A 27205-nucleotide genomic window follows, 5' to 3' on the forward strand; every position below is an offset into this window, starting at 1 on the left:
ATCTTTGGATCATTATTCTTACCCCTTTCCATGCACCAATGTTCCCTACACACAATAATGGGCACAAGGGAAAAAAAAGGCCTCTTTTTTGTTTTCCTGAAGTGCTTGCTTAAGACAAAAATCAACTGCAAATGCCTTTGTCTTCACATTGTCATTTTTCAAATATTTCCTTGGCACAGATAATCGTACATCCTCAATTGCCAATCTGTCGTGTTTCTTTTATAACATTTCCCAAATGAACTGTACCTGGGATATCGATGGGCAAGCAGAACCGGATGCACAGTATACTTTGAATTACAGGTGAGTGCACGCCTTTATTCATTCATCTACCTACCTATCCAGAGTCTGAAATGGCTATCTGTACCTTTGTTAAAGTGAGGGACCATTCCATTTCAGAAGCAAAATACTGGAGTCACCAGAAACAGAAGATGTTAGAAGTGCGCAGCTGGCCTGGCAGCACCTGTGGAAAGAGAAACCAGGTCCATGGATAAAGGCTTCATGGCCCCGTGGTGGGGGTTGTGCATGTCTAGGATAATGGGGAAGGCGGGAAGGGAAAGGGCATGTCAGTCAGCTCCCAGCACTTCCCACTCCTGAGGAAGTTCCCTGGGGTGTCGGTCAACCCTTTGGAGCCAGACAAGTTAATTCATCATAGAAACATAAAAATCATAGAACAGTGCAGAAGGAGGCTATTCAGCCCAGTGAGCCTGCACCGACAACAACTCCACCCAGACCCTATTCCCATAATTCCACTCATTAATCCCTCTAATCTACACATCATTAAGGGGCAATTTAGCGCAGCCAATGCACCTAACCTGCACGTCTTTGGACTGTGGGAGGAAACTGGAGAACCCGGAGGAAACCCATGCAGACACGGGGAGAATGTGCAAACTCCATACAGACAGTGACCCAAGCCGGGGATTGAACTCAAGTCCCTGGAGCTGTGTGGCAGCAGTGCCACCGTGCTGCCCTTTTACTCATTGAATTAATTGAAGTCCAAGTCAAGTTCACTGTCAGCCAGTTCAGTGGAGGTAGCCTGCCTGCAGTAAGCTGAGGGGGGACACCATTCCCCCAAAGAGGGGGGTGGTTTCAGTAGGTAAGGTCCCTCAATGGTCCCAGCAACCCCCCTTGGAGGGCATTTCCCCTTGGTTTGGCTGGGCCTACCAGTTCTCCACCTCTAAAATATATAATAATATTTACCTTTCTAACAGCGAGCATACGCACAGACATATAAATAAGGAGACCATTCAACTTGTAGAACTGCTCCACCAATTGAAAAGGTCATGACTGGTCTGATTGTGGTCTTAACTCTCAGGGAGTGGCATGGTGGCACAGTGGTTAGATTGTTGCCTCCCAGTGCCATGAATCTGGGTTCAATTCCCAGCTCGGGTCACTGCCTATGCGGAGTTTACACATTCTCCCCATGTCTGCATGGGTTCCCTCTGGTGCTCCGGTTTCCTCCCATGGTCCAAAAGATGTGTGGGTTAGGTGGATTGGCTATGCTAAATTGACTCTTAGTATCAGGGAGGCTAGCAGGATAGATGGGGTTACGGGTTTAGGGCCTGGGTGGAATTGTGGCTGATGCAGATTCGATGGGCCAAATGGCCTCCTTCTGCACTGTAGGAATTCTATGAACTCTCCTTCCAACCCTTTGACTCCCTTGTAAATCAAGAATCTGCCTAAAATAGCCTTATAAATATTCAATGACCCAGCCTCCAAGGTTCTCTGGGGAAGAGGGTTTCACAGAGTAGTGACATTTTGAGAGAGAGAAAACATTCTTCTCATCTCCATCTCACATGGGAGTTCCCCCTATATTTTCTTTAAACCGTGCCCCCTACATTTAGCCCCTCCCACAAAGGTGAAACATTCTTTCAGCATTCACCCAGTCAAATCCACTCAGGAATGTAAGATCAGCCCTCATTCTTTTAAACTTCAATGGATACAGGGCCAATGTGTCCAATATTTCCTCAGAAGGCACCCCCCTGATGGGCACAGTGGTTAGCACTGCTGTCTCACAATGCCTGGGACCTGGGTTCAATTTTGCAGACAATTGTCAGCAACTAAGGAATTGTCAGCTACACTAATTACAGTTTATTTGCATATTTGGAAATTAATTTAAGCAAGATATGTAAATATACGCGTATGTTTATCGAAACGAAGATCCTCAGAGCGCTTGATTTATGGGCAGGTCAGACTTTCCGTGTGCTCGAATATCATTGTTAGCGCGAGTGGGCGAAACGACCGCAACGGACTCAGGGTGAAGTTCAATAACGGCACAGCTTTATTTTCTTTTTACGTCGACGGAGAAGCGCAGTCAGGACATACAATCGGACTGTCCCGAAAGCGCTCTGTCGGTCCCTCGCAGCAGGCTATAGTTATACCTGAACTTTGGTGCAGTATGCGATTCAAATGCTAATACTTTGTCTACAGTATTCGACCTTAGCCACCCCGTCTCGATGTTTTCAAGTGTTGAGGAAATTGTTTTAAGTGTGTGTTAATCGTTTTGTCTGATTGGTTATTAACGGTCTAGAATCTCTGGGGTTTGAACCATAGGTGTGTCATTGATCGCAAAAGAGGGTTTGAGGGGCCAGGAATGTTTCCTTAACTATGCTAATTTTAGGTGTCTCCATAGGTTGTTTAACTGTTTTAAAGGTGCTGATTTTGATGGGGTGGAGATTTAGTTCCTGTAGGTGCCATCCTGTCCAGCTTCCCTTGTGTGCTAGCCCTCATTTGCATTCTAAAAGCATGCTCTTGCCTACCGATCGGTGTCTGTTACTTTGTGATTTTAGTGGAGAGGCTCTGAGTGTAACTTTAGTCTGCTTCCATTTTGTGTGCCCAATTTCATCAAATTTGTTGTCCGATAACATCATTTTAAATCTATTCATAAAGGAATGGGATCATATGATAGACGGGACCACAGTGAGGTTGGTAGTCCTGTTTTAAACATCTGGGTACCCGTGATATTCGATGTCCGGCCTCAGGTCACTGTCTATGTGGAGTTTGCACATTCTCCCCGTGTCTGCATGGGTTTCCCCTGGGTGCTTCTGTTACCTCCCACAGTCCAGAAATGTGTGGGTTTAGGTTGATTGGCCATGCTAAATTCTCCCTTAGTGTTGGGGGATTAGCAAGGTAAATACGTGGGGTTACAGGAGTAGGGCCTGAGTGGGATAGAGGTGAGTGCAGGCTCAATGGGCCAAAGGGCCTCCTTCTGCACTGTAGGGCTTCTATGATTCACTTTATCCCAGGAATCATCCCAACCGCCATGTTCAGGCACCCTTGTGTTTCTAGGCCTACTTCGGCAGCGACCCCCTTTGATTGGTTAGGCAGCCATCATCTAATGATGTAGTGGTATTGTCACTGGACTAGTAATCCAGAGGCCCAGGGTAATGCTCTGTGGATCCAGGCTCAAATGCCACCATGGTAGAAATCTAAGGTCAATAAAAATCTGGAATGAAAAGTCTAATGGTGAACCATGTTGATTGTGGTAAAAATCCATCTGGTTCATGAATGTCCTTTCAGGGAGGAAATCTGCCATCCTTACCTGGTCTGGCCTACGCGTGAGTCCAGCGATTTTGTTGGCTCTTAGCTGCCCCTTCAATGGCAACTATGGGTGGGCAATAAGTGAGGCCTAGTGATGCCCATATCCCATTGACAAATAAGATTTAAAAAACCTTATTTGACCTAATAGTTATTATTCTCTCAGAGGTGGCACGGTGGCTTAGTGGTTAGCACTACTGCCTTACAGCTCCAGGGACTTGGGTTTGATTTCTGGCTCGGGTCACTATCTGTGCGGAGTTTACACATTCTCCCCATGTCTGCGTGGGTTCCCTCTGAGTGCTCTGGCTACCTCCCACACTCCAAAGATGTGTGAGTTTGGTGGATTGGCCATGATAAATTGCCCCTTAGTGTCAGGTGAACTAGCTAAGGTAAATGTATGGGGATAGGGCCTGGGTGGAATTGTGGTCGTTGCAGATTTGATGGGCTGAATGGCCTCCTTCTGCACTGTAGAATTCTATGATTATCTAAATTGCTCCTTAGTGATTGGCATGCATTAGGTTAGAGGGATCAGTGAGGTAAATATGTGCAGTAGGGGGACAGGGCCTGGGTGTACTTGTTGTTGGTGCAGACTCGATGGGCTAAATGGCCTCCTTCTATACTAAAGAGTTTCTATGATTCTATGGAAAGCTCAGTCACACACACATGTTTACTTTCTTCAATATTATCTTTCCAAGTGATAAAAGGGACCATCATGAGATTGGATGCAGTTCCAATTCCTGCCATGTTCAGAACTTTGAATTCTTCTTCTTCAGAAGGGTTAAAATTTGTCTTACTCAATCAAGCCAAAACCCAGCGAAACATCAATGCATAGACATCTTACCAGTCACTTATTGTAAGACCAACTTACTTCAATCTTGTATCATCTCTAGTTCTCTATTGTACTGTTGAATTGTGACCATGCCGTTAATGGACGTGCATCAAGCGGGCAGCATGGTAGCACAGTGGTTAGCAGTGCTGCCTCACAGCCACAGGAACCTGGGTTGGAAGCCCAGCTTGGGTCACTGTTTGTGTGGAGTCTGCATGTTCTCTTTGTGTCTGTGTGGGTTTCCTCTGGGTGCTCTGGTTTCCTCCCACAGTCCAAAGACCTGCTGGTTAGGTGCATTGGCCATGCTAAATTCTCCCTCGGTGTACCTGAACAGGTGGCGACTAGGGGATTTTCACAGTAACTTCATTGCAGTGTTAATGTAAGCCTTATTTGTGACACTAAGAAATAAACTTCAAGTAAGAATGAATATATCCTATTTATTCTCAAGCTGACACTAACTATAATGTTGCAAGCAATCAATATAAATATTGGTGATGCATAATAAATATGAACAAATCTGTGGTATGTTTGTCTTAATAAGTTATCTTTTCTGGTTTAGATAAAGTCAGCCCTCCAGTTAATGTTAAAGTAAATGACACTGAAGTTGAATGGGAGCCACCAGAAGGTCGGCACCCATCTGAAGGTTTTTCTTATCAAATAGAAATCACAGATCAGAGTAACAATGTCAAAAAGGTAAATCAACATGAATCTTGCTAATGTTTGTACTATAGAATATTTCACACAGTGTCGTACCGGCTGCTCACTGCCAGTCTCTTTGGCAAGTCTAAATAATTAAACTAAATCAAATTAATTGAGGGATAAATCAAAAGAAGGGAACTGCCCGAAACAAAAGACAAAGTAGAGCGAAAACTTAAAATATCAAACCAAAATGTGATTACAGGGGTCGATGATACACCCCAGCCACTGTGGGCATGGAAGATTTCAATAGTGCCCTCGGACACTGCATGCTCCTTCCCCAGGGACACTTGGCTGCAATTGTAACTGTGGGAGAGGGGCAGACAGTTGGCTCAGACGATCCCCCTTGGTTGCCCGCTGCCTGGATCTGTTTATGGCAAGTTTAGCCAGGCCCAGAAAGCAGTGCCAAACCCATTCACTCGTCATCTCAGTGCTTGCTGCCCTACACTGATTTCCGCTCGGGCAATGTCTTGTGGGTGGCACAGTGGCTCAGCAGTTGGTACTGCTACCTCACAGGGTCGCAGGTTCGATTCCCAGCTTGGATCACTGTCTGTGTGGCGTTTGCACGTTCTCCCTTGCGTTTGTGTGGGTTTTCTCCGGGTGCTCCGATTTCCTCCCACAGACTGAATGACATGCTGGTGAGGTGCATTGACCCGAACAGGCGCTGGAGTGTGGCGACTAGGGAAAACTTCATTACAGCGTTAATGTGAGCCTTATTTGTGATTAATAAATAAACTTTTTTGTTGCCTTGGTTTCCAGATTTCACCATGACCTCACCACCGCTCCCTCTCTCTGTGACCACCTCTAGTCGGACTAACCTCCAAGATATCTGATCAAATTCCCACCCCGATTTTTATCCCTCCACCACTGACAACCATGCCTTTAGCGACCTAGACCTTAAACCTCTGGAATTCCTAAATCACTATACACTGGGCCAGTGGTATTATTACTAGACTATTAACTCAGAAACTCAGCTAATGTTCTGAGGACCTGGGTTCAAATCCCACCACGGCAGATGGTGGAATATAAATTTAATAAATAAAAATCTGCTAGTAGCTGTGGAACGACTGTCGTAAAATCCCATCTGGTTCACTAATGCCCTTAAGGGAAGGAATCTGCTGTCCTTACCTGGTCTGGTCTACTTGTGGCTCCAGAGCCACAGAGATGTGGTTGACTCTGAACTGCTCTCCCTGGGGCAACTAGGGATGGGCAACAAATGCTGGCCAGCCAGCGACACACATGTCCCACAAATGAATAAAAGAAAACCTCTCCTCTTTCAAGGTGCTCCTTAAGGCCCAATGCTTTGACTAGGTTTTTGGGCACTTGTCCCCATTATCTCTTTACATGCTCAATAACAAAAGTTCTTCATTCAGGGAAGCACATTTTCCACTGTTGGTGGTGGTATTTAAACATAAATTGTTGCCACTTTGTGGCATTTCCTGGAAATAAACGTGCAAAACGGGGCAGTGAATCAAGTAAAAAGAAAGTTTATTGGAGTCACAAGTAAACTTACATTAATACCGCAATGATGTTAGTGTGAAAATCCCCTAGTCACCACACTCCGGCTCCTGTTTAGGTACACTGAGGGAGAATTTAACGTGGCCAATGCATGTAACCAACGTGTCTTTCAGACTGTGGCAGGAAACCGGAGCACCGGAGGAAACCCACGCAGACACGGGGAGAATGTGCAGACTCCGCACAGACAGTGACCCAAATTGGGAATTCAGCCCGGGTCCCTAGCGCTGTGAGATAGCAGTTCTAACCACTTTGTCCTTGTGCATACTGTCTTTAGATACTGTTAAAAAACTTAATAAGTTGGAACCAGTCATATAACCATAGAATCCCTGCAGTGCAGAAAGAAGCCATTCAGCCCATCGAGTCTGCACCGACTCTCAGACAGAACATCTCACCCAGGCCCAACCTTTGCCCTATCCCATAACCCCACGCGTTTATCACAGCTAATCCCCCTGGCATACACATCCTGGGACACTGAGGGGAAATTTAGCAAGGCCAATCCACCTAACCTACACATCTTTGGAGAGTGGGAGGAAAGCGGAGCACCTGGAGGAAACCCACACAGACACGGGGAGAATGTGCAACTCTGCACAGACAGTGACCCACTAAAATTGAACCCGGCTCCCTGGCGCTGTGAGGCAGCAATGATAACCACTGTGCCACGGTGCCACCGTATCCCATCGTAATGGCCCTGTTAAAGGCCAAGTGTTCTCACTGAGATTTTTCTTGTCCGATATACGGGCATGCTGCTGGCAGTTTGTGAGCTCCACTCTGGGTGTTACCACAATCCTTCAGTAGGTGAGCAAAAGTAGCTTCATTTTCAACAGGTAGGCAGCACAGATGGAGAGGGGAACAGAGTCAAATTTTCAGGTTGGTGAATCTTCAACACTGGTTCTGATGAACAAGCATCAACTTGAAAACTGAACCCTGTTCTTCTCTCTCCACAGATGCTGCCTGACTTGCTGAATAGTTCCAGGACTTTATGTTTCACCTGCCCAGACCTCTGTGTTCTGCTTTTCGAGTAGCTTCACTTTTGTTATTCTTTTCATTACCCTCTGTTTTACAGCCTAAATTATCACCTTGAAATAATAAGAATTGTACTTACACTTGTCGTACTCTTGAAGTTCTAATGATTGTTATCTTGGTTTAGATTGAAACCATGGAATTGACAAAGTGGAGCATTGAAAATTGCAAGAAGACATACTCTGTAAAAGTGAGGGCAAAAATAAAAAATCACATTGCAAGTTTTTTATGGAGTGAATGGAGCCAACCTGTCAATATTGGTAAGAATACAACGTGTCAAAATAAGGCTTTGTATCTGGGGCTAGATTTTGAAAGGAGTGGGTGCCAAGATTTACAACGAGCGGGTGCACAATTTGCAGCTTCAGTCTTTGTGTAGGTTCCCCACCACCAACAATCCAACACTCTCAATAAGGGCGTTAGGACTCAGGGGTGGCACGGTGGTTAACACTGCTGCCTCACAGCAACCAGGGACCCGGGTTCAATCCCTGGTTTGGGTCACTGCCTGTGCGGAGTTTGCTCATTCTCCCCGTGTCCGCGTGGGTTTCCTCCGGGTGCCACAGTTTCCTCCCACAGTCGGAAAGCCATGCTGGTTAAGTGCATTGGCCATGCTAAATTCTCCCTTAGTGTCCCCGAACAGGCAGTGGCGTGTGGCGACTGGATTTTGCGTGGGTTTCCTCTGGGTGCTCCAGTTTCCTCCCACAGTCGGAAAGACATGCTGGTTAGGTGATTTGGCCACGTTAAATTCTCCATCAGTGTACCCAAACAGGTGCCGGAGTCTGGCAACTGGGGGATTTTCACAATAACTTCATTGCAGTGTTAATGCAAGCCTACGTGTGACACTTACAAATTAATTTAAAGATACTGTCAGCCATTCTAATGCAGTTGACGTTAATTGTGGGACTGGTTCTGGTTCTGTTCTTGCACCGCATGGGTTTTTAGTCCGCAATGAGACTGGTCTATGTCAGGTGAGCTCATGTCCAGACCTACATGGTGGGCTCAGAGTGGGAACTGAGTGGATGGAGGAGAATGGATTATGCAGTGCCCCCTTCCCCATGACCCATAATGGCTGTTCCAGGAGAGGTTGTCCCTCCATGATCCAGCTGGATTTCTCAGGCCTATATCTGTGACCTAAATTGAGGGGAGGTTCTGTCGAATTAGGAAGGCAGTGCCTTTCCATTTGTCTTCTGGATTCAACATGTGCCCAGTGAATTCTCAGCATTTGACACCCCCAATCTCCCCAGAAATTTCCCAACACCCTTGTCACCCCACCCAAGCAAGGGCTCTAGCCTCTCACACTGGTGCCTTCACTTCCCATCGTCACAAGATGCCATTAACCCAAATCACCTCCACCCACTACCCTACCTCCATTCACCAGCCCTGGCTGGCCTCCAGTCTCATCAGAGCCCTGTGACCCCCCCAACCATGTCTCTGACCTCCAATCACTCAATCCGACCACTGTCTCCTGCTAGTTCTCTGACCCCACCAACACTCCTGGCTTCCCCCTGCTGAATCCTTGACCGCAATCCCACACCATCCTTACCCCACCCCCACCCCAAGAACCTTTGCTTCTTCAGTCCTCTCTGATCTTTAATCTCCGCATCCGCTCCCAAAACCTCTACCACCCATCCATCTCCCCAGTGCCTGCTGGGATCCTAACACCAGGAACTTCCTTTTTCTCCGAGATTCCCTTCCTCCTATTTCCATGCAAGAAAATCCTGATTTCTGGGTTTTCCCACGTACTTTTCTCCTCAATCCTGGAGGATAACTGAGTTAAGATTCTCTCTGTATTTTTCTTTGCTCTTGCCTCAATATAACACTACTGACACCTGAATTTGTTCAAAAACAACATTCTACTGCCATCATTCCTCTGTTTCCCAGAAACTGCTGTATCCAACATCAATCCTAAGCAGAATTCCCAAGGCAGTGCATGAAATATGATGAATATTTAGATGGGCTCTCTGTGATTGCCAGACCTAACTGCTGTGCATCATGAGAAGAGCTTGTCTGGGGAGAGTTAAACCTGAAAAGATGTCACATGGGAATGAACCACTTTTGCAACAGAGCAAAGTAACTTCAGTGCGACAGAACGTTGGGATAGCTGACTCCCAAATCCATGAGGCTGAGGGTCAACATCCCCCTCCCCACTGCCAGAGGGTAACCTGGCATCAGCCTCTGTTCACATCGCGCTGCCAGATTTGGCAGAATGGATAGTCAGAAGCTTTTTTCCAGGGTGGAAGAGTCAATTACCAGGGGGCATAGGTTTAAGGTGCGAGGGGCAAGGTTTAAAGGAGATGTGCAAGGGAAGTTTTTTTACACAGAGCGTGGTGGGTGTCTGGAACTCACTGCTGGGGAGGTAACGGAAGCAGATACGATAGTGAGTTTTAGGGGGCGTCTGGACAAATACACAAATAGGATGGGAATAGAGGGATACGGTCCCCGGAAGGGTAGGGGGTTTTAGTTCAGGCGAGCAGCATGGTCAGCACAGGCTTGTAGGGCTGAAGGGTCTGTTCCTGTGCTGTAATTTTCTTTGTCCTTGTTCTTTATTTCAATGTCATTCCAGTAGTTTGTTGGACACTGAGCATTTTCATTTTTTTACTTCTCAATATTTTAACAAGAGCAGAAAATAAATAGATCTTGCACACTATCCAAGCAATTATCACTGGACTAGCAATCCAGAGACCCAGGCTAATGCTCTGGGGACCCGGGTTCAAATCCCACCATGGCAGATGGTAAAATTTGAATTCAAAGTCTAATGATGACTATGAAACCATTGTCGAGTGTCGTTAAAAAAAAAACTCATCTGGTTCACTAATGTCCTTTCGGGAAGGAAATCTGCCGTCCTTGCTTGGTCTGGCCTACGTGTGACCCCAGAGCCACAGCAATGTGGTTGGCTCTCAAAGAACCTCTGAAATGGAGAGTAGTTAGGGATGGGCAATAAATGCCAGCCCAGCCAGCGATGCCCACATCCTATAAGAACAAATGAATTAAAAAAAACCATCCAAACGTTAAAAATGAGCTAGTTTGAGAACTAAGTTCTACACAAACCCATCTGGCCCTGTATTGTACTGTAGAAATTTTTTTTTTTTGTTTACTTTATTCCAATCCAATCAAGTCAAATTAAAGCCAATTCAGAGTCCCAACAAGTTGGGACATTCCCAATCCAAGCTGACAAGACAGGGCTCTCACTTCCTGTCTTGGGCTTGATCGACATGATCCAAGCTGATTGGAGTAAGTGTAGCTCCTCCTCCAAGATCAATCTAATTTGCATCTTAGCCAAAAGGCCGAGATGCTGCTTTAAAAAAATTGCTACAAACGAAGCTGAAATGTAACCTAATGACTTCATCCAAGTGCAGCATGTTGAGACTACACGTGATCTTAGCCAAAAGGCCAAAATGATCCCTAAGAGTATGTTCAAGTGTACCAGAAATAGAATTGGAATGGAGACAGTAGTTTTATTTTTCTCTAGAGGACAGTCTGTTTATGGCGTGGTTGACTGCATTAGGTATCAGATGCAATTCTTCGGGTCTATTCACTCAGCGCACAAATCCTGTTATGGCTGCTAATCCTTATACAAGGGCCATAGAGTTATAGAATCCTAAGGAGGCCATTCAGCCCATTGAGTCTGCACCAGCCACAATCCCACCCAAGCCCTATCCCTGTAACCTCACGTATTTACCCTGCTAACCCTCCCTGACGCTATTTTGCATGGCCAATCCGCCCAACCAGCACATCTTTGGAGAGTGGGAGGAAACCGGAGCAACCGGGGGAAACCCACTCAGACACGGGGGAAGAGCGTGCAAACTCCATACGGACAGTAACCCGAGGCCGAAATTGGACCCAGGTCCCTGGCGCTGTGAGGCAGCAGTGCTAACCACTGTGGCACTGTGCCAGCGAAATTGCGGAATGAGGTATTACCTGCCCACAGCAAGTGATGTGACCAGGAGGTGCGAACATGATTTCTGTTAGTTTAATCAGGTGAGCTTGGGTCCGTGATCAGTGTCCGTGTGAATGCTGGCGAGAGATCAAGATCTGGAAGTCGGAGATCTCGCTGGTGAGAATGTGACTTCGGATCTTCCCCCCTTCTTGCCAGCGACGTCATCAAGTTCGCATCCATACCTAATTTAATGTAGACCTAATTTACATACATCTGCATGTTTTATAAAATAATTAAACAGCCCCCCCCCCCCCCGCATCCCACCAACCCCCCCCCCAACCATATCTTGACCCTTTGCCAAATCGTCAAACCACACCGACTTGCTGTCATACCGGCACAGTTCACAACAGCTTCATAGACCTGTGGTGGGGGTCTCCGGGGGTGTAGCGGGGGGGTGGGTGGGGGTCAAGGTAAGTTTAGCCCCTGGGGGAATGAGGGACAAGGCCAAGCAGTGCCCTGGAAATAGCCCTCTGGTACTGCCCCTTGGTACAGGTGAGCACTGCCAGGTTGGCACCATGTCACTCTGGCAGTGCCAACATGTGCCAGGGGACGAGCCCCAGTTGGGGTGGGGGTGGGGGGGAGTTTCGTGGTGGGGATTAATGCAGGCATGGTTGTGTGCTGAGATTGGTCTGATGAGTAGGGGGTTCTGGTGATGATCAGTTGGGGGATGGATGGGGAGTGAAGAAGCCAATGATTGAGGATGCGGTGGAGTGGGGGGGTCAGAGTGACTACAAGTGGAGGTGGGGAGAAGAGCCTCGGAGGCCTCCATGGTAGAGTGGGGTAAGGGGGGGAGGGATTTGTTGTTGCGCTGCCCTTTAAGGATGATGCCCTGATCTCTAAGCAGCCGGGTTTTGCAAGTGTGAGGTTATCCACTTTGGTAGAAATAATAGTAGGAGGGATTACTATTTAAAGGGCGAAAAGCTGCAGCATGCTACGGTGCAGAGGGACCTGGGAGTCCTTGTGCATGAGTCGCAAAAACCCAGTCTGCAGGTGCAGCAGGTGGTCAAGAAGGCGAATGGAATGCTGGCCTTTATAGCGAGGGGGGTAGAATATAAAAGCAGGGAGGTCTTGCTGCAACTGTACAGGGTACTGGTGAGGCCGCAGCTGGAGTACTGTGTGCAGTTTTGGTCGCTGCACTTGCGCAAGGATATATTGGCCTTGGAGGGAGTGCAGAGGAGGTTCACGAGGCTGATACCGGAGATGAGGGGGTTGGAATACGAAGAGAGACTAAATAGACTAGGTCTGTACTCGTTGGAATTTAGAAAGATGAGGAGGGATCTTATAGAGACGTATAAGATAATGAAAGGGATGGATAGTGCAGAGGTAGAGAGATTCTTCCCGCTTAGAAAGGATAGCAGGATTAGAGGACACAGTCTCAAGATAAGGGGGGGGGTGCAGTTTAGATCAGAGTTGAGAAGGAACTTCTTCACTCAAAAGGTGGTGAATCTCTAGAATTCTCTGCCCGTTGAAGTGGTGGAGGCTACCTCGCTAAATATATTTAAGTCACGGGTAGATAGGTTTTTGATGGATAAGGGAATTAAGGGTTATGGGGAAAAAGCAGGAAAGTGGAACTGAGCCACTTCAGATCAGCCATGATCTTATTGAATGGCGGGGCAGGCTCAAAGGGCTAGATGGCCTACTCCTCCTCCTATTTCTTATGTTCTTATGACACCTTTAGCCCACCCGGTATGACGGTGTGAAAAGTACCTCCTTGATCTTTTTTTCAGTGATGTTGTAAGATCTGGAGAGAAAACCAATTGATTTCTCTGGAGAGAGAAGCAGGTCAGTTTTTTCAGCAGAAGCAATCCTCTGGCCATTTTGTGTTAAGATTTCACCTGAAGTCTATTTAAATATCACTAAACAGCTTCACGCCGTATCTACCAGCCCCATGTATAGCTCCGGCATCCCCTTCCTTGTGAAACACAAGGCGGGCTGCAGGGAAAATCCCACCTGTTAACTCAGCGCCGAGGATCGGCACATGCACAGTAGCCCCGCACTGCTGGGCTCCCGATTGCTGGCCAACTCCACGATCAGCACATGTGCAGTAGCCCACTCCACACCATGCTGCTGACCCCCCAGGCGGGAGTAGGCCCTGCCCACTGATTTTGGATGATATTCACACTGGCAGCCTCTGCTGTGCACAGAGTGTGGGAGATCCTTCTCTAAACTCCCCCTGAAAAGAAAAACCAGCGTGAATGACTCCAATTTTCATGCACATTCAACACTTAGAAGTTTTTGGGAGAACTCTGGCCATAGAGTCATAGACCAATACAGTACAGAAACAGGCTCTTCAGCCCAATAGGTCCATGCTAACCATGGTGCCCTTCCAGCTATTCCCAATTGTCCGTCTTTGGCCCATATCCCTCTAATCCCTTCCCATCCATGTACTTATCCAAGTGCTTTTTAAATGTTGCTATTGAAATTGCTCAACCACTTTCTCTGGTACCTCGTTTTTATACACGTCACTCTCTGCATGAAGAAGCTGCCTCTCGGGTCCCTTTTAAATCTTTCCCCCTCTCACCTTAAACCGATAGTATTGCCGGCTCTGCTGCAACTGTAAGGAACACTAAGATATACCTGCTGGGGTTTAACCTTACTGATTCCGTATCCTGCCCTATGCCCATTCATTGTATTGGAGTCCACCTTGCCTTTGGGGCAGCACGGTGGCACAGTGGTTAGCGCTGCTGTTTCACAGCTCCGGGGACCTGGGTTCGATTCCTGGCTCGGGTCACTGTCTGTGTGGAGTTTGCACATCCCCCTCGTGTCTGCGTGGGTTTCCTCCCACAGTCCAAAGATGCACGGGCTAGGTTGATTGGCCATGCTAAAATTGGCCCTTAGTGTCCTGAGGTGCGTAGGTTAGCGGGGTTAGTGGGTAAAATATGTCGGGATATGGAGGTAGGGCCTGGGTGGGATTGTGGTTGGTGCAGACTTGATGGGCTGAAGGGCCTCTTTCTGCACTTGAGGGTCTCTATGATTGCCTGTAGTTGTCTCTGCTTTGGAAGGAAACATGTCAGGAGATTGTGCCCATCTGTAATCTGATTTTGTGTTGCTGCCCTCAGAGCCTAAAAGGGATTTCACTTTACTGATGGTGATTGCGCCGATAGTTACATTTGGCGCACTGCTGCTGCTGATGATGTTCATTTGCAGAAGGTAAGTTTCTCGTCTGGTTTATTACGATCATGGGGGGGGTTATATTGTAATCGTTATGGCACAAGATCAACAACCAGGGGTTGAGAGCTAAATGGGCGGACTTTCTGAACCTCCTGGTGAGAGATCATCACCCTGAAACGTTAACTCCATTTCTCTCTCTCCATGGGTGCTGCCAGACCTGCTGAGTATTTCCAGCATTGTCTGTTTTTGTTTACCTTTTTCTGTGATGTTACGTTTGGCTATCTGAAATTTGATTTTTCTTTTACGTAAAATTAATAATTTAATAATAAAATAATGACATTTTTGTATAAATTAAATGTTCGGTTCCTGGATTGGGTCACCGTCTGCGTGGAGATTGCACATTCTCCCCGTGTCTGCGTGGGTTTCCTCCGGGTGCTCCAGTTTCCGCCCACAGTCCCAAGATCTGTGGGTTAGGTTGATTGGCCGTGCTAAATTGCCCTTGAGTGTCAGGAGGTTCAATAGTGTAAATAAGTAGGGTTATGAGGACAGGGCCTGGGCGGGATCGTTGACAGTGCCGACTCGATGGACTGAATGGCCTCCTTCTGCACTGCAGGATTCCATGGTTGCATAATCTCTGGGCCCATTCCCCAGAATCCCACCCGGAACAAATCCAAGGGCGTCCACCAGCTTCTTCTGAGCAGTTAGATATGGCGCCTTTGTCAGACGCTGGTCCTCTATGGGGAAAATATGGCCAGGGTTTGCTGATCTCATTCACATCACAACCCCTGCCCTCGCCCCACCCCCTCCCCCCAACCCTCTCAGGTTGCCAGCAAAAATGGAGAATTTGGTACTCATCCAAATCCCCATTCGCTGCAGCGGGACTGGAGAATCCCAGCCCCTGATGACGTGGGAAAATCCCAGGCTAAAACTCCTTTGCTTTCCCTCAGAGCATTGCGACTGAAATCAGCTGCTTCCAGCGAAGAAAAAGCAATGCCCCCAAAAGTCATGCCCCTTAGCCAGATATGGGCTGCACGGCAGCACAATGCTAAGAAATTGCCCCTTAGTGTCCAGGGTAGCAGAGGTTAGAAGGATTAGTGGGTATAATATGTTGGGATATGGGGGTAGGGCCTGGGTGGGATTGTGTTCGGTGCAGACTTGATGGGCCGAAGGGCCTCTTTCTGCACCGTAGGGTTCAATGATCTAATGGTTAGCACTGCTGCCTCACAGCGCCAAGGACCCGGGTTTAATTCCAGCCTCGGGTCGCTTTCTGTGTGGAGTTTGCATGTTCCCTACGCATCTGTATGGGTTTCCTCCGGGTGCCCCTGTTCCCTCCCACACTCCAAAGATGTGCTGGTTAGGTGGATTGGTCATGCTAAATTGCCCCTTAAGTGTCAGGGGAACCAGCAGGATAAATAACGTGGGGATACAGGGATAGGGCTGGCTGGGATTGTTATTGGTGCAGGGTCAATGGGCCAAATGACCTCCTCCTGCAGTGTAGGGATATAAACATAGAAACCCTACAGTGCAGAAGGAGGCCATTCAGCCCATCATAGACCACAATCCCATCCAGGCCTATTTTCCTCAACCCCATGTATTTACGTTGTTAATCCCCCGAACATTAGGAGCAGTTTACCACCAAACCCCCGCATCTTTGGAGTGTGGGAGAAAACCGGAGCACCCGGAGGAAATCTATCCAGATGCATGGAGAACGTGTAAACTCCACAGACGGTGACCCGAGATCAGAATTGAACCTGGGTCCCTCACACTGTGAGGCAGCAGTGCTAGCCACTGTGCCACCGTACTGTCGGGTATGTTAAGATTACGTTAAACACTCAGTCGGACAAACTGTATGCTTGACACTCTGCTCACATTTCCATCATGTGGCGATGCCAGCGTTGGACTGGGGTAAACACAGTAAGAAGTCTCATAACACCAGGTTAAAGTCCAACAGGTTTATCTGGTAGTAAACACCACTAGCTTTCGGGGTTTGCCCCTTCGTCACCTGACGACGAAACAAACCCCGAAAGCTCGTGGTGTTTACTACCAGATAAACCTGTTGGACTTTAACCTGGTCTTGTGAGACTTCTTACCAATTTCCATCAGCAGAGAACGGGGACACATATCTTATTTTTGGATGGTAAGATTCACTATTGCCCAAGAATCTCGTATGAATGTGCCCATGGCACAGCTGTGCTGATCGCCAAAATTCTTACAATAACAAATTTGGCCTTAATGAGTGACGTGTTTTTTGATTTGATTTGATTTCTTATTGTCACATGTATTAGTATAGAGTGAAAAGTATTGTTTCTTGCACGCTACACAGACAAAATGTACCGTTCATAGGGAAGGAAAGGAGAAAATGCAGAATGTAGTGTTGCAGTCTTAGCTAGGGTGTAGAGAAAGATCAGCTTAATGTGACGTAGGTCCATTCAAAAGTGGCAGCAGGGAAGAAGCTGCTCCTGAGTCGATGTGATCTCATACTTTTGTATCTTTGCCCTACGGAAGAAGGTGGAAGAGAGATTGTCCAGAGCGCGTGAGGTACTTAATGGCTGGCTGCTTTTCCAACTCAGTAGGGAGTGTAGACAGAGTCAAAGGATGGGAGGCTGATTTGAGTCTCACGATTGGTGAATTGATGAAAATAACCTTTCTCACTGGCTATCTTCGTTCTTCCCAGGTTCAAGTTATTGGAAAACCTGTGTCAACCAATCCCTGATCCCAAGAAGAGGTTTAAGGGTCTGTTTGACTATTACAACGGAGATTTTGAGGTAACTATTGGCACTAATGGATGGAGGCAAAGGAAACATTGAATCCGCAACAACATGCATTTTCATAGTGCCTTTAATACAGAAAGAGGTTCTCTCAAATGGGCAGTGTTACAGAGTTGGAAGTAGCTGACTTTTGTGTGTGGACCAAGGGTCAGCTCAATGTCAGATAGGATGCTAGGGTTTTATAAAGGAAAATGGCTTGGTTTGAATATTGGCAGATGAATGACATACTAGCCCAATTTCTTCAGACGCAGTTATAATCCTTCCCCTTACACTGGGGCATGTTATTTCTCTGGCAACCCTCGCTTCTCTCATTCCCCTCTCCCCTCCTCACCCCACCAGTACCCAAAGAGAAATTTGAGTCGTGGATGAAGCAGGGATCAGGTTTACATGGGACCCAAGGTGACGTTGCCCTCTTTGCCCTCACCCATCACCCGCGACATAATTTCTTTAGCCAGTGAGACAGAGGAAAATTAGCAGTTGCAAATCACCAAAACTCTCAAGTTGCAGGCACGGAGCCACGGGAATGTTCACAGCACAGCAGGAAGCCACTCGGCCCACGTTGTCCTTATGGGTTTGCCTGCTGTAACAGATAACTACATTCGTGATAAAGCCAGTGTCTCAGCAAATGTATGTGACCATGTGGTTTCTGCTTTGATTAGAAATGGATCCGCGACAAACCTCCTGTGACCAGCCTGCCTGAGGAATACGTTGCAGTTAACGTTGAAGACTAGATTTTCACATCCCAAAGCGGACAGTTTCAGACCATGGAATAGTTAACCCTGGACACGTGCCAGCAGCAGAAGGATTTTCCTCCAACAGAATGTCCATTTGGATGTGTCACTGTAGCATGCAATTATTTACAGTATTTATAAATGTGAATTGAACAGGCTAACCTAAACTTTTTTTTTAAATCCCTAAGCTAATCCCAATTGCCCGCAAATGGCCCATATCCACCTATGCCCATCGTACCCATGTAACTATCTAAATGCTTTTTAAAAGACAAAATTGTACCCGCCTCTACAACTACCTCTGGCAGCTTGTTCCACTCAGCACCTTCTGTGTGGAAATATTGCCCCTCTGGACACTTCTGTATCTCTCCCGTCTCATCTTAAACCTATGCCCTCTAGTTTTAGATTCTCCCTACCTTTGGGAAAAGATATTAACTACCAAGCTGATCTATGCCCCTCATTATTTTATAGACCTCTATAAGATCAGCCCTCAGCCTCCTACACTCCAGAGAAAAAAGTCCCAGTCTATCCAGCCTCTCCTTGTAACTCAATCCCGGCATGGAGCACATAATGATGCACCAGTGAATTACTGAGTGAGTGCTGCACTGTCAGAGGTGCTGTCCTCCCTGATGAAATATTAAACTCTGTTGCCCTCTCATGAGGATATAAAAAAATGGCATGGCACCAACGTGAAGATAAGCAATTGAGTTGTCCCTTAATCAAAATAGATTATCCGGTCATGGACCCATTCCTGCATGTGGGATATTGCAGCACAGAGGCGAGCACTGCTGTCTCACAGTGCCAGGGACCCAGCTTCAATTCCTGGCTTGGGTCACTGTCCGTGTGGAGTCTGTACGTTCTCCTGTGTCTGTGTGGGTTTCCTCTGGGTGCTCCAGTTTCCTCCCACATTCTGAAAGAAGTGTTGGTTAGGTGCATTGACCCAAACAGGCGCTGGAGTGTGGCAACTAGGGGAATTTCACAATAACTTCATTGCAGTGTTAATGTAAGCCTTACTTGTGACTGATATACAAACTCTATTTTTACTTTTGCTGTGCTCGAGTTCCCTGACAAGTTTCCTGCATTACTACAGTGACTATGCTTCAAAACTGGCTGTAAAGATCTTTGAGAAATCCTGAGGGTTGAGAAAAGTGACACATCTTTCCTCCAGAATTAAGCCCTCATGATTGCTTCAATTTGTGTTTTCCTGAATTAGCTTAAAAATGTTTGTCTGAATTACAAGGAGCCTCGAGAGACATTGACCGGGGCTTTCCGACATTGCCTGCGGCTGAAATTCTTAGTTTATTAGTTTATGTATTAGCAGGCTTACATTAACTTAGCCCACAAGTAGGCTTTCATTAACATTACCATGAAGTTACTGTGAAAATCCCCTAGTTGTCACTCTCTGGCACCAGTTTGGGTACACTGAGGGAGAATTTTGCACGGCCAATGCATCTAACCAGCATGTCTTTAAGACTGTGGGAGAAAACTGGAGCACTCAGAGGAAACCCGCACAGTCACGGGGAGAATGTGCAGACTTTGCACAGACAGCGATCCCAGGAATTGAACCCGCGTCCCTGCCGCTATGAAACAGCAGTGTTAACCACTGAGCCACTGTACAACCCTGTCTAACTGCTGTGAATGGAGATTTGGCTCAGCACAAATTCTTCATTCCCACGGGCAGCCGTGGCAGGGCGTACAACATCAGGGAACTCCAGCCATTGTATGCGAATGTGGGGAGGCTTTTGAAGTTATAAAGCAGGAAAAGATGCAACTCTTTGAGATTGCACTTTGTTTCTTTGTGTCATTAAGATCGGGGATGGGCAGAGATTATGTTTGCTGAGGGACAGACATTCATTAATTTTCATTGTAACCAAAGCGAAAAGTGACAAAATATTTAAGTGAACATCAAAGTATCCTCATGCAAAAAGCAATAATTTGCTGCAACCGTTTCCTGAGCACAAATGGTAACGTGCTGTTTTATAACAGGGTATCAAATAATAAACTGCAATCTGATAAATTTTGAATGTCAATATTTTGTGTGGGATTTTGCGTCAGTAACACCAGCAAATAAAGAACAGGTCAAATAAAAAACATATCATTATTGGCATTAATGACTTGGCAATCATGTGGCATAATAAGTGAATGCTTAATGTGCTAGCACAAGGTTTCCTGAGCCACTGTTTGAACTCTGGTTAAAGGTCTTTTCATAGTATTGGAACTTTGTGTAACCCCCCCTGAGTGGAAAGTAGACCTGTGCAAAAGGCTGCCCTTGTTTGTGGTGAGTGCCAACTAATTGAGTTTCTTCATCTAGACCTGATTCTCTCTGCGAAGGAGAACACCTGGTACCAAGGACAGGTAGTGTAGGGAATTAGCAAATCAGTTATCTCCTGGGAATGTTTCACTCATCTGGACTGGTCAGATTGCCAGATCTTTTCTCCTGCACAATTTTTTAAGAATTCATTTTGTGAGACATGGGCATCACTGGCTGGCCAGCATCCGTAGTTGCCCTCCAGGTGGTGGTGGTGGTGAGCTGCCTTCTTGAAATCGCTGCAGTCCATGTGCTGTGGGTTGACCCACAATACCATTAAAAGAAGGAATTCCAGGATTTTGACCCAGCGGCTGCGAAGGAGCGGCGATATATTTCCAATACAGCAAGAAGTCTCACACCAGGTTAAAGTCCAACAAGTTTATTTGGTAGCAAACGTCACTAGCTTTTGGGGCTTTGCCCCAGTCCAACGCCGACATCTCCACATCATGACATACTTCCAAGTCAGGAAGGTGAGTGAGTTGCAGGAGAGCTTGCGGATGGTGGGATTCATATGTATCTGCTGTCCTTCTAGATGTAAGTGGTGGGGTTTGGAAAGTGTTGCCTAAGGATATTTAGTGAATTGCTGCAGTGCCCAGTCTTCTTAGCTATTTTCACACCAGCCCCAGTGTTGCATATTCACGTAGTTCTTGTGTGGAAGAAGGGTACTTTAAGGGATCCTGATGATGCCATCTGCCACTTGTGTGGGCAAATGGGCAGCCTATCATAAGAACCTGTAGAGCAAACAGCTTTCCAATAAAACTCTTTGTATCAAGGTGGTCTGCAAGCCTGTCCTTTCAAAATACCCCAGCCAGGACTACACATGGTGCCAGTTGTACTTTCCACTGTTGCCTTTTCTTGCAGTGTGCAGGATTAAATCACAACCTTACATTTGCACAGCTCTCCTGCTTAGCTCACCCACGAGGAGCATGGTCACTGCGACTGTGCGTGGATTACACAGACAATTAGTGAATATTTTTATTCAAACATTGAACAAAGATAGATCTTCTAAATTAATTCAAAGCATTGCTTTTGTTTACTTTAAATAAGTTTGAAGATATATTTCCAGTGACCCTCATTCAGACCATTCTCCCAACTTTCCTTTCGCAATTGCTCCCTTTCCCAACTCGTTTTATAAGGAGAGGAGTCTGTGTGGAGGTTGCACGTTCTCCTTGTGTCTGTGTGGGTTTCCTCCGGTGCTCCGGTTTCCTCCCACAGTCCTAAGATGTGCAGGTTAGGTTGGTTGGCCATATTAAATTGCCCCTTAGTGTCCTGAGATGCGTAGGTTAGAGGGATTAGTGGGTAAAATATGTAGGGATATGGGGGTAGGGCCTGGGTGGTCAGTGCAGACTTGATGGGCTGAAGGGCCTCTTTCTGCACTGTAGGGTTCTACAATTCCATGAGAGTGTGTTAGACTGGGGCAGCATGGTGGTACAGTGGTTAGCACTGCTGCCTCACAACGCCAGGGACCCAGGTTTGATTCCCAGCTTTGGTCCTGTAAGGAATTTACACATTTTCCCCATCTGCGTGGTTTCCTCTGGCTGCACCAGTTTCCGCCCACAGTTCAAAGATGTGCAGGTTAACTGCATTGGCTATGCTAAATTCTCCGTCAGGTGTACCTGAACAGGTGCCATAGTGTTGTGACTAGGGGACTTTCACAGTAACTTCAATGCAGTGTTCATTTAAAACTACTTGTGACTGATAAATTAACTATTTTTTTCCCCTTGCAGCATAGCACGCTAAGGGTTGATCTTATAACAGTCTACAAAATAAGGAGGGGCATAGATCAGCTAGATAGTCAACATCTTTTCCCAAAGGTAGGGGAGCGTAAAACTTGAGGGCATAGGTTTAAGGTGAGAGGGGGGAGATACAAAAGGGTCCAGAGGGGCAATTTTTGAAAACAGAAGGTGGTGGGTGTCTGGAGCAAGCTACCAGAGGTAGTAGTAGAGGCAGGTACAATTTTGTCTTTTACATGGGTAAGATGGGTATGGCGCATATGGGCCAAACATGGACAAACGGACTAGCTTAGTGGTTAAAAAGAAAGGGACGGCATGGACAAGTTGGGCTGAAAGGCCTGTTTGTAAACCTCTACGAAGGTCTCCCTTTAGGCTTTTGTTTACTGCTGCCTCCTTGCCATTCTCATCTCCACCCTTCTCTTTTCAGCCCATTGGTTTTTGCTGATACCTCTTTTCTCCTCTTCCGATCACTTGAAGTTTTACTGAACTCTGGCCTGCTTGCACTGTTAATGCAAATATCCACAGACAGTCAAAAGATATATGCACTTTCAACAACAAAATAAAAACACAAATTCTGCCGTGAGCTGATTTTAAAAAAAAGTGTAAAAAATATTATAAGTAACAGTGGGCATTCTATTTTCTATTCAAATGTTTCAACTGCCCAAAGCGAGGAAATGTCCAGTTGATGAGCAAGTTCCTCAGTCACTCGAGGTAGTATGGAATAAAGCTGTAATCGATATTGGTATTCAGACACAAGCTTCTAGACTTCTTTCACAGTAACTGGAATGCATTCTTCTGTCTTGGTAATCAGTATCGGAGTCTTATTAATCCATTTCTAAAGAGAGAAAACAAATTGGTATTATTTCTTTGAAAGTCACATTTCTTTTCCGTGTTTCCCATGTCTCGAAAATGCAGTCCCGTGCTTCGAACAGCACAGCAACTCCGCGCCCCCCCCCAACCCTTCTCCGAAATAAGGAACTTTTCAATCACCCCACCCCCCACACCCATTTGTCCCAAAGCAACACAAGTGATTATCATTCGCTGTTGGCAACCTCCCGCAATGCCGAGGTATTCTTAAATGCCCTCACATTTGACCCAGAAAATGGCCGGTTCAATCCCAGGTCAGAGACTTGAATGCAATGTCCAGGTGGCATGGTGGCCCAGTGGTTAGCACTGCTGCCTCACATCGCCAGGGACCGAGGTTCGAGACCAGCCTTGGGTGACTGTCTATGTGGAGTCTGCACTTTCTCCCCGTGTCTGTGTGGGTTTCCTCCAGGTGCCTCTGGTTTCCCCCCACACGCCGAAGACTTGCAGAGTAGGTTGATTGGCCATAGTAAATTGTTCCTTAATGTCCAAAGACGCGTAGATGAGGGGGATTAGTCATAGTAAATGCATAGGGTCATGGGTCTTTATCAGAGGGTGTAGAACCGAGAGGACGAGGGTCTCTTTCACAGAGTCAGTGCAAACCCAATAGGCTGAATGACCTCCTCCTGCACTGTTGGGATTCTATAAATGTATGTTGTACAAATTCAAATATCCTGATTCCCCCCTTCCCCCCCACATCCCTTGATCCCATTTGCCCTTAATGCTATCTCTAATTTCTTGAAATCACACAATGTTTTGGCCTCAACTATTTTCTGTGGTGGTGAATTCCACACATTCACCACTCTCTAGGTGAAGAAATTTCTCCTCACCTCAGTTCTAAAAGGTTTACTCCTTATCCTCAAACTGTGACCCCTAGTTCTGGTCTCCCCCAACACCAGGGACATCTTTTCTGAATCTACCCTGTCTAATCCTGTTCAAATTTTATAGGTTTCTATGAAACTTATCATGAATCTCCTGTGGTATATTTTGCTGATAACTATGATTGTGGCTCATTACCTGAAAATCACCATCATAATCTTCGAAGAGGCCCTTAAACTTCTCCTTAGGATCAGGGATTGGTTGACACACTTTTGACCACAGCTGAAACCTGGTAAGAGTACAAAACATCAAATTCTCTTATTTTCATAATATTTTAGTGCAATTAAAATAAATATTTTGCCTATTGTCAATGTTGAGCACTGGATCTATCAAACGTCGGACATGTCCTCAGATAAGGCTCCTCTGCACTTGTCCTCAAAAATATATACGTTTAGGGTTTCACATTAGGTCTCATGGAGTTCGCATTGCTGCCCAGACTGTCAGCAGCCAGAGCTTCGGACTCTAAAGACCAGCTTTAAAAAATAATTCAGACCTATCGGATCAGATTCACTGACACTTTTTTTAAATGCCTGCTAAAAAACCACAAATCTGCCTACAAGGTTAGTAGCAGTCTGAAATTCTGTAACCACACCCGTGGCTGGATTCTCTTGCTCCGCTGCAATGAATGGAAATTTGGTTGTGTTCAAATTCTCCATTCTCACTGACGAGATCAGAGAATCCCAGCTGTTATATGAATATAAAGTTGGTCGTTGACCAACTTGGAGTTGATAACTCGATTGCACAGATTAAAATGTGGTAAATGATATGAGAAGTATGGATTTTGAAGGCACTGCCTGAAATGGTGGTGGACAAACATTTAACAGAGGCCTCTAAACAGGAATTGGATAAATACTTGATAGTTTAAAGTTTATTTATTAGTGCCACAAGTAGGCTTACATCAACACTGCAAATGAAGTTATTGTGAAAACCATTGAGTTACCACACTTTGACACCTGTTCAGATACACTGAGGGAAAGGGAGTTGGCCAATGCAACTAACCAGCATGGCTTTCGGTCTGTGGGAGGAAACTCATGCAGACGTGGGGAGAACACATGGGCCAAAAGCTTACCACCTCGCCCGCCCTGATTCTGGAGCGAGTGAGGTTCCCAAAATGGAGATCTGCATTGGCCTCGGGCGGGATTTTACCATAATGCCCGTGCGAGTCTTTAAAATCCCACACATTGTCTGTGCACAGACAGTGACTCAAGCCAGGAATTGAACCCAAGCCCCTGGCAAGGAGAGGCAGCAGTGCAGCAATGAAAGACTTGCAAGAATACAGAAGAAAAGCTAGGGAATGGGATGAATGGGATGAATGGGATTGCTCCTTAAGGCGTCAGCAATGACTCAATGGGCTGAATGGCCTCCTTCTATTCTGTACTAATCTTTGGTTAGTAAATAGAACTAGATGAAAAACTTACCTTGAACAGATGAAAATCGGCATCAAGACTGTTACAACAAAAATAACCGCAAGGGTTGCTATGATTGTTGAAAGGGCAAAATCCTTTGCATCAGGTTCTAAAAGGAAACAATGTGATTACCTTCTGATGTATCATAGAATCACAGATTCTTTTCAGTGCTGAAGGAGGCCATTTGGCCCATCAAATCTGCACCAACAACAGACCCTATCCCCATAACCCCACATATTTACCCTGGTAATCCCCCGATAATAAAAAAGGGACAATTTAGTATGGCTAATTATCCTAAACTGCACAACTTCAGAGTCTGGGAGCAAACCAGAGCACCCGGAGGAAACCCAGGCAGACACAGGGAGAACGTGCAGACTCTGCACAGACAGTCACCCAGGACTGGAATTGAACCCAGGTCCCTGCAGCTGTGAGGCAGCAGTACTAATCATTGCACCACCATGCCATCCCCATGTATCCCAAGCTTCAAGAACAGATCTCCTTCTGCCTGTGTCTTTATTTTTCATTTGGACTCTGTGGAAAACAAGGGGCGGGATTCTCCAGCCACTCTCATTCCCAAACCTGAAAATCCCACTCAAGGTCAACGGACCTTTGCAATGGTCTGCCTCCTGCCCCCTGCTACATTTTCCATGGCAGGCAGGATGGAAATATTCTCCCAGAGGACAATGAGAAGAATACAAAATGAATACAATAATTTATCAAGCAGTAAACAAACCCAAAAATTATAAGTTGTGCCTCAATATGAGAGAAATGCACCCAATGTCTGAGGTTTTGCTCGCCTCACTGGCAAACCAGTTACCTTTAAATCATAGATGCTACAATGCAGAAGGAGGCCATTCAGCCCATCGAGTCTGCACCAACCACAATCCCACCTAGGCCCTATTCCTGTAACCCCACATATTTACCCTGCTAATCCCCCTGACACTAAGGGGCAATTTACCGTGGCCAATCCACCTAACCAGACACCTTTCGGACTGTGGGAGGAAACCAGAGCACCCGGAGGAAACCCACGCAGACACGGGGAGAACATGCAGACTCTGCACAGACAGTGACCCAAACCGGAAATCGAACCCCGGTCCCTGGCGCTCGAGGTAGCGGTGCTAACCACTGTGTCACCAGGCTTTTCACAGACTGTTACAGATACACCATAGAAAGCATTATTTCTGAATCTATCACAGCTTGGTATGGCTCCTGCTCTGACCAAGACTGCAAGGAACTACAAAAGGGTGTGAACAAAGCCCAGCTCATCACTCAAACCAGCCTCCCATCCATTGACTCTGTCTACACTTCCCACTGCCTCAGCAAAACAGCCAGCATAATCACGGACCCCACATAGCCCGGGCATACTCTCTTCTACCTTCTTCCGTCAGGAAAAAGATACAGAAGTCTGAGGTCACGTACCAACTGACACAAGCGCACCTTCTTCCCTACTGTCACCAAACGTTTGAATGGACCTACCTTGCATTAAGTTGATCTTTTTCTACACCCTAGCAATATCTGTAATACTACATTCTGCACTCTCTCCTTTCCTTCTCTATGGATGGTATGCTTTATCTGTATGGTGCGCAAGAAACAATACTTTCACTGTTTACTAATATATGTGACAATAATAAATCAAATCAAAAATCAAATCACACATACACGAACATTTGGAGAGATGCCAGTGGGTGTGCCTTACTGGGTATCACTCTTGTTTGAGTTGGCAAGTTTCACTTTGTGGATTTGAATACAAGCTCCTGATCAATGCTGAGTTCATGTTGGAATTATGTTACAGTGGTATGCGTGCTTTTATTTGTAATTAAGGACAGCCACCACCAACTAGATAAACTGCACGGTGAGTGCTGCGTGACTGTGAGGACTGC

General features: G+C 46.3%; 1 protein-coding gene and 1 pseudogene across 3 annotated transcripts in view; one reads left to right on the forward strand and one right to left on the reverse strand.

The window, feature by feature from the left end:
• The window catches only part of LOC145349473 (interleukin-13 receptor subunit alpha-1-like), a 50291-nt pseudogene extending 29326 nt beyond the window's left edge, over positions 1-20965 (forward strand). The window contains exons 3-9 of the transcript XR_013888079.1: positions 180-300; positions 4230-4387; positions 4920-5053; positions 7722-7854; positions 14588-14678; positions 17314-17404; positions 18067-20965. The product of XR_013888079.1 is annotated as an interleukin-13 receptor subunit alpha-1-like (transcript). The remainder of the gene's footprint in view (positions 1-179; positions 301-4229; positions 4388-4919; positions 5054-7721; positions 7855-14587; positions 14679-17313; positions 17405-18066) is intronic.
• A 612-nt stretch (positions 20966-21577) lies between these two features.
• The window catches only part of LOC145349198 (interleukin-13 receptor subunit alpha-1-like), a 43544-nt gene continuing 37916 nt past the window's right edge, over positions 21578-27205 (reverse strand). The window contains exons 9-11 of one of the 2 annotated variants that reach the window (XM_080197647.1): positions 25338-25434; positions 24058-24148; positions 21578-23011 (exon numbers count right to left, since the gene is read on the reverse strand). In XM_080197647.1, the coding sequence (XP_080053773.1) occupies positions 22937-23011; positions 24058-24148; positions 25338-25434 (263 nt within the window). In that variant the 3' untranslated portion in view covers positions 21578-22936. Of the gene's footprint in view, positions 23012-24057; positions 24149-25337; positions 25435-26750; positions 26898-27205 lie in introns of those variants that run through there. The other variant, XM_080197648.1, reaches the window with a different exon arrangement.

This window comes from Carcharhinus amblyrhynchos, chromosome 10 (genome assembly GCF_965287045.1).
Source record: "Carcharhinus amblyrhynchos chromosome 10, sCarAmb.v2.hapA, whole genome shotgun sequence".
Classification (NCBI taxonomy): domain Eukaryota; kingdom Metazoa; phylum Chordata; class Chondrichthyes; order Carcharhiniformes; family Carcharhinidae; genus Carcharhinus; species Carcharhinus amblyrhynchos.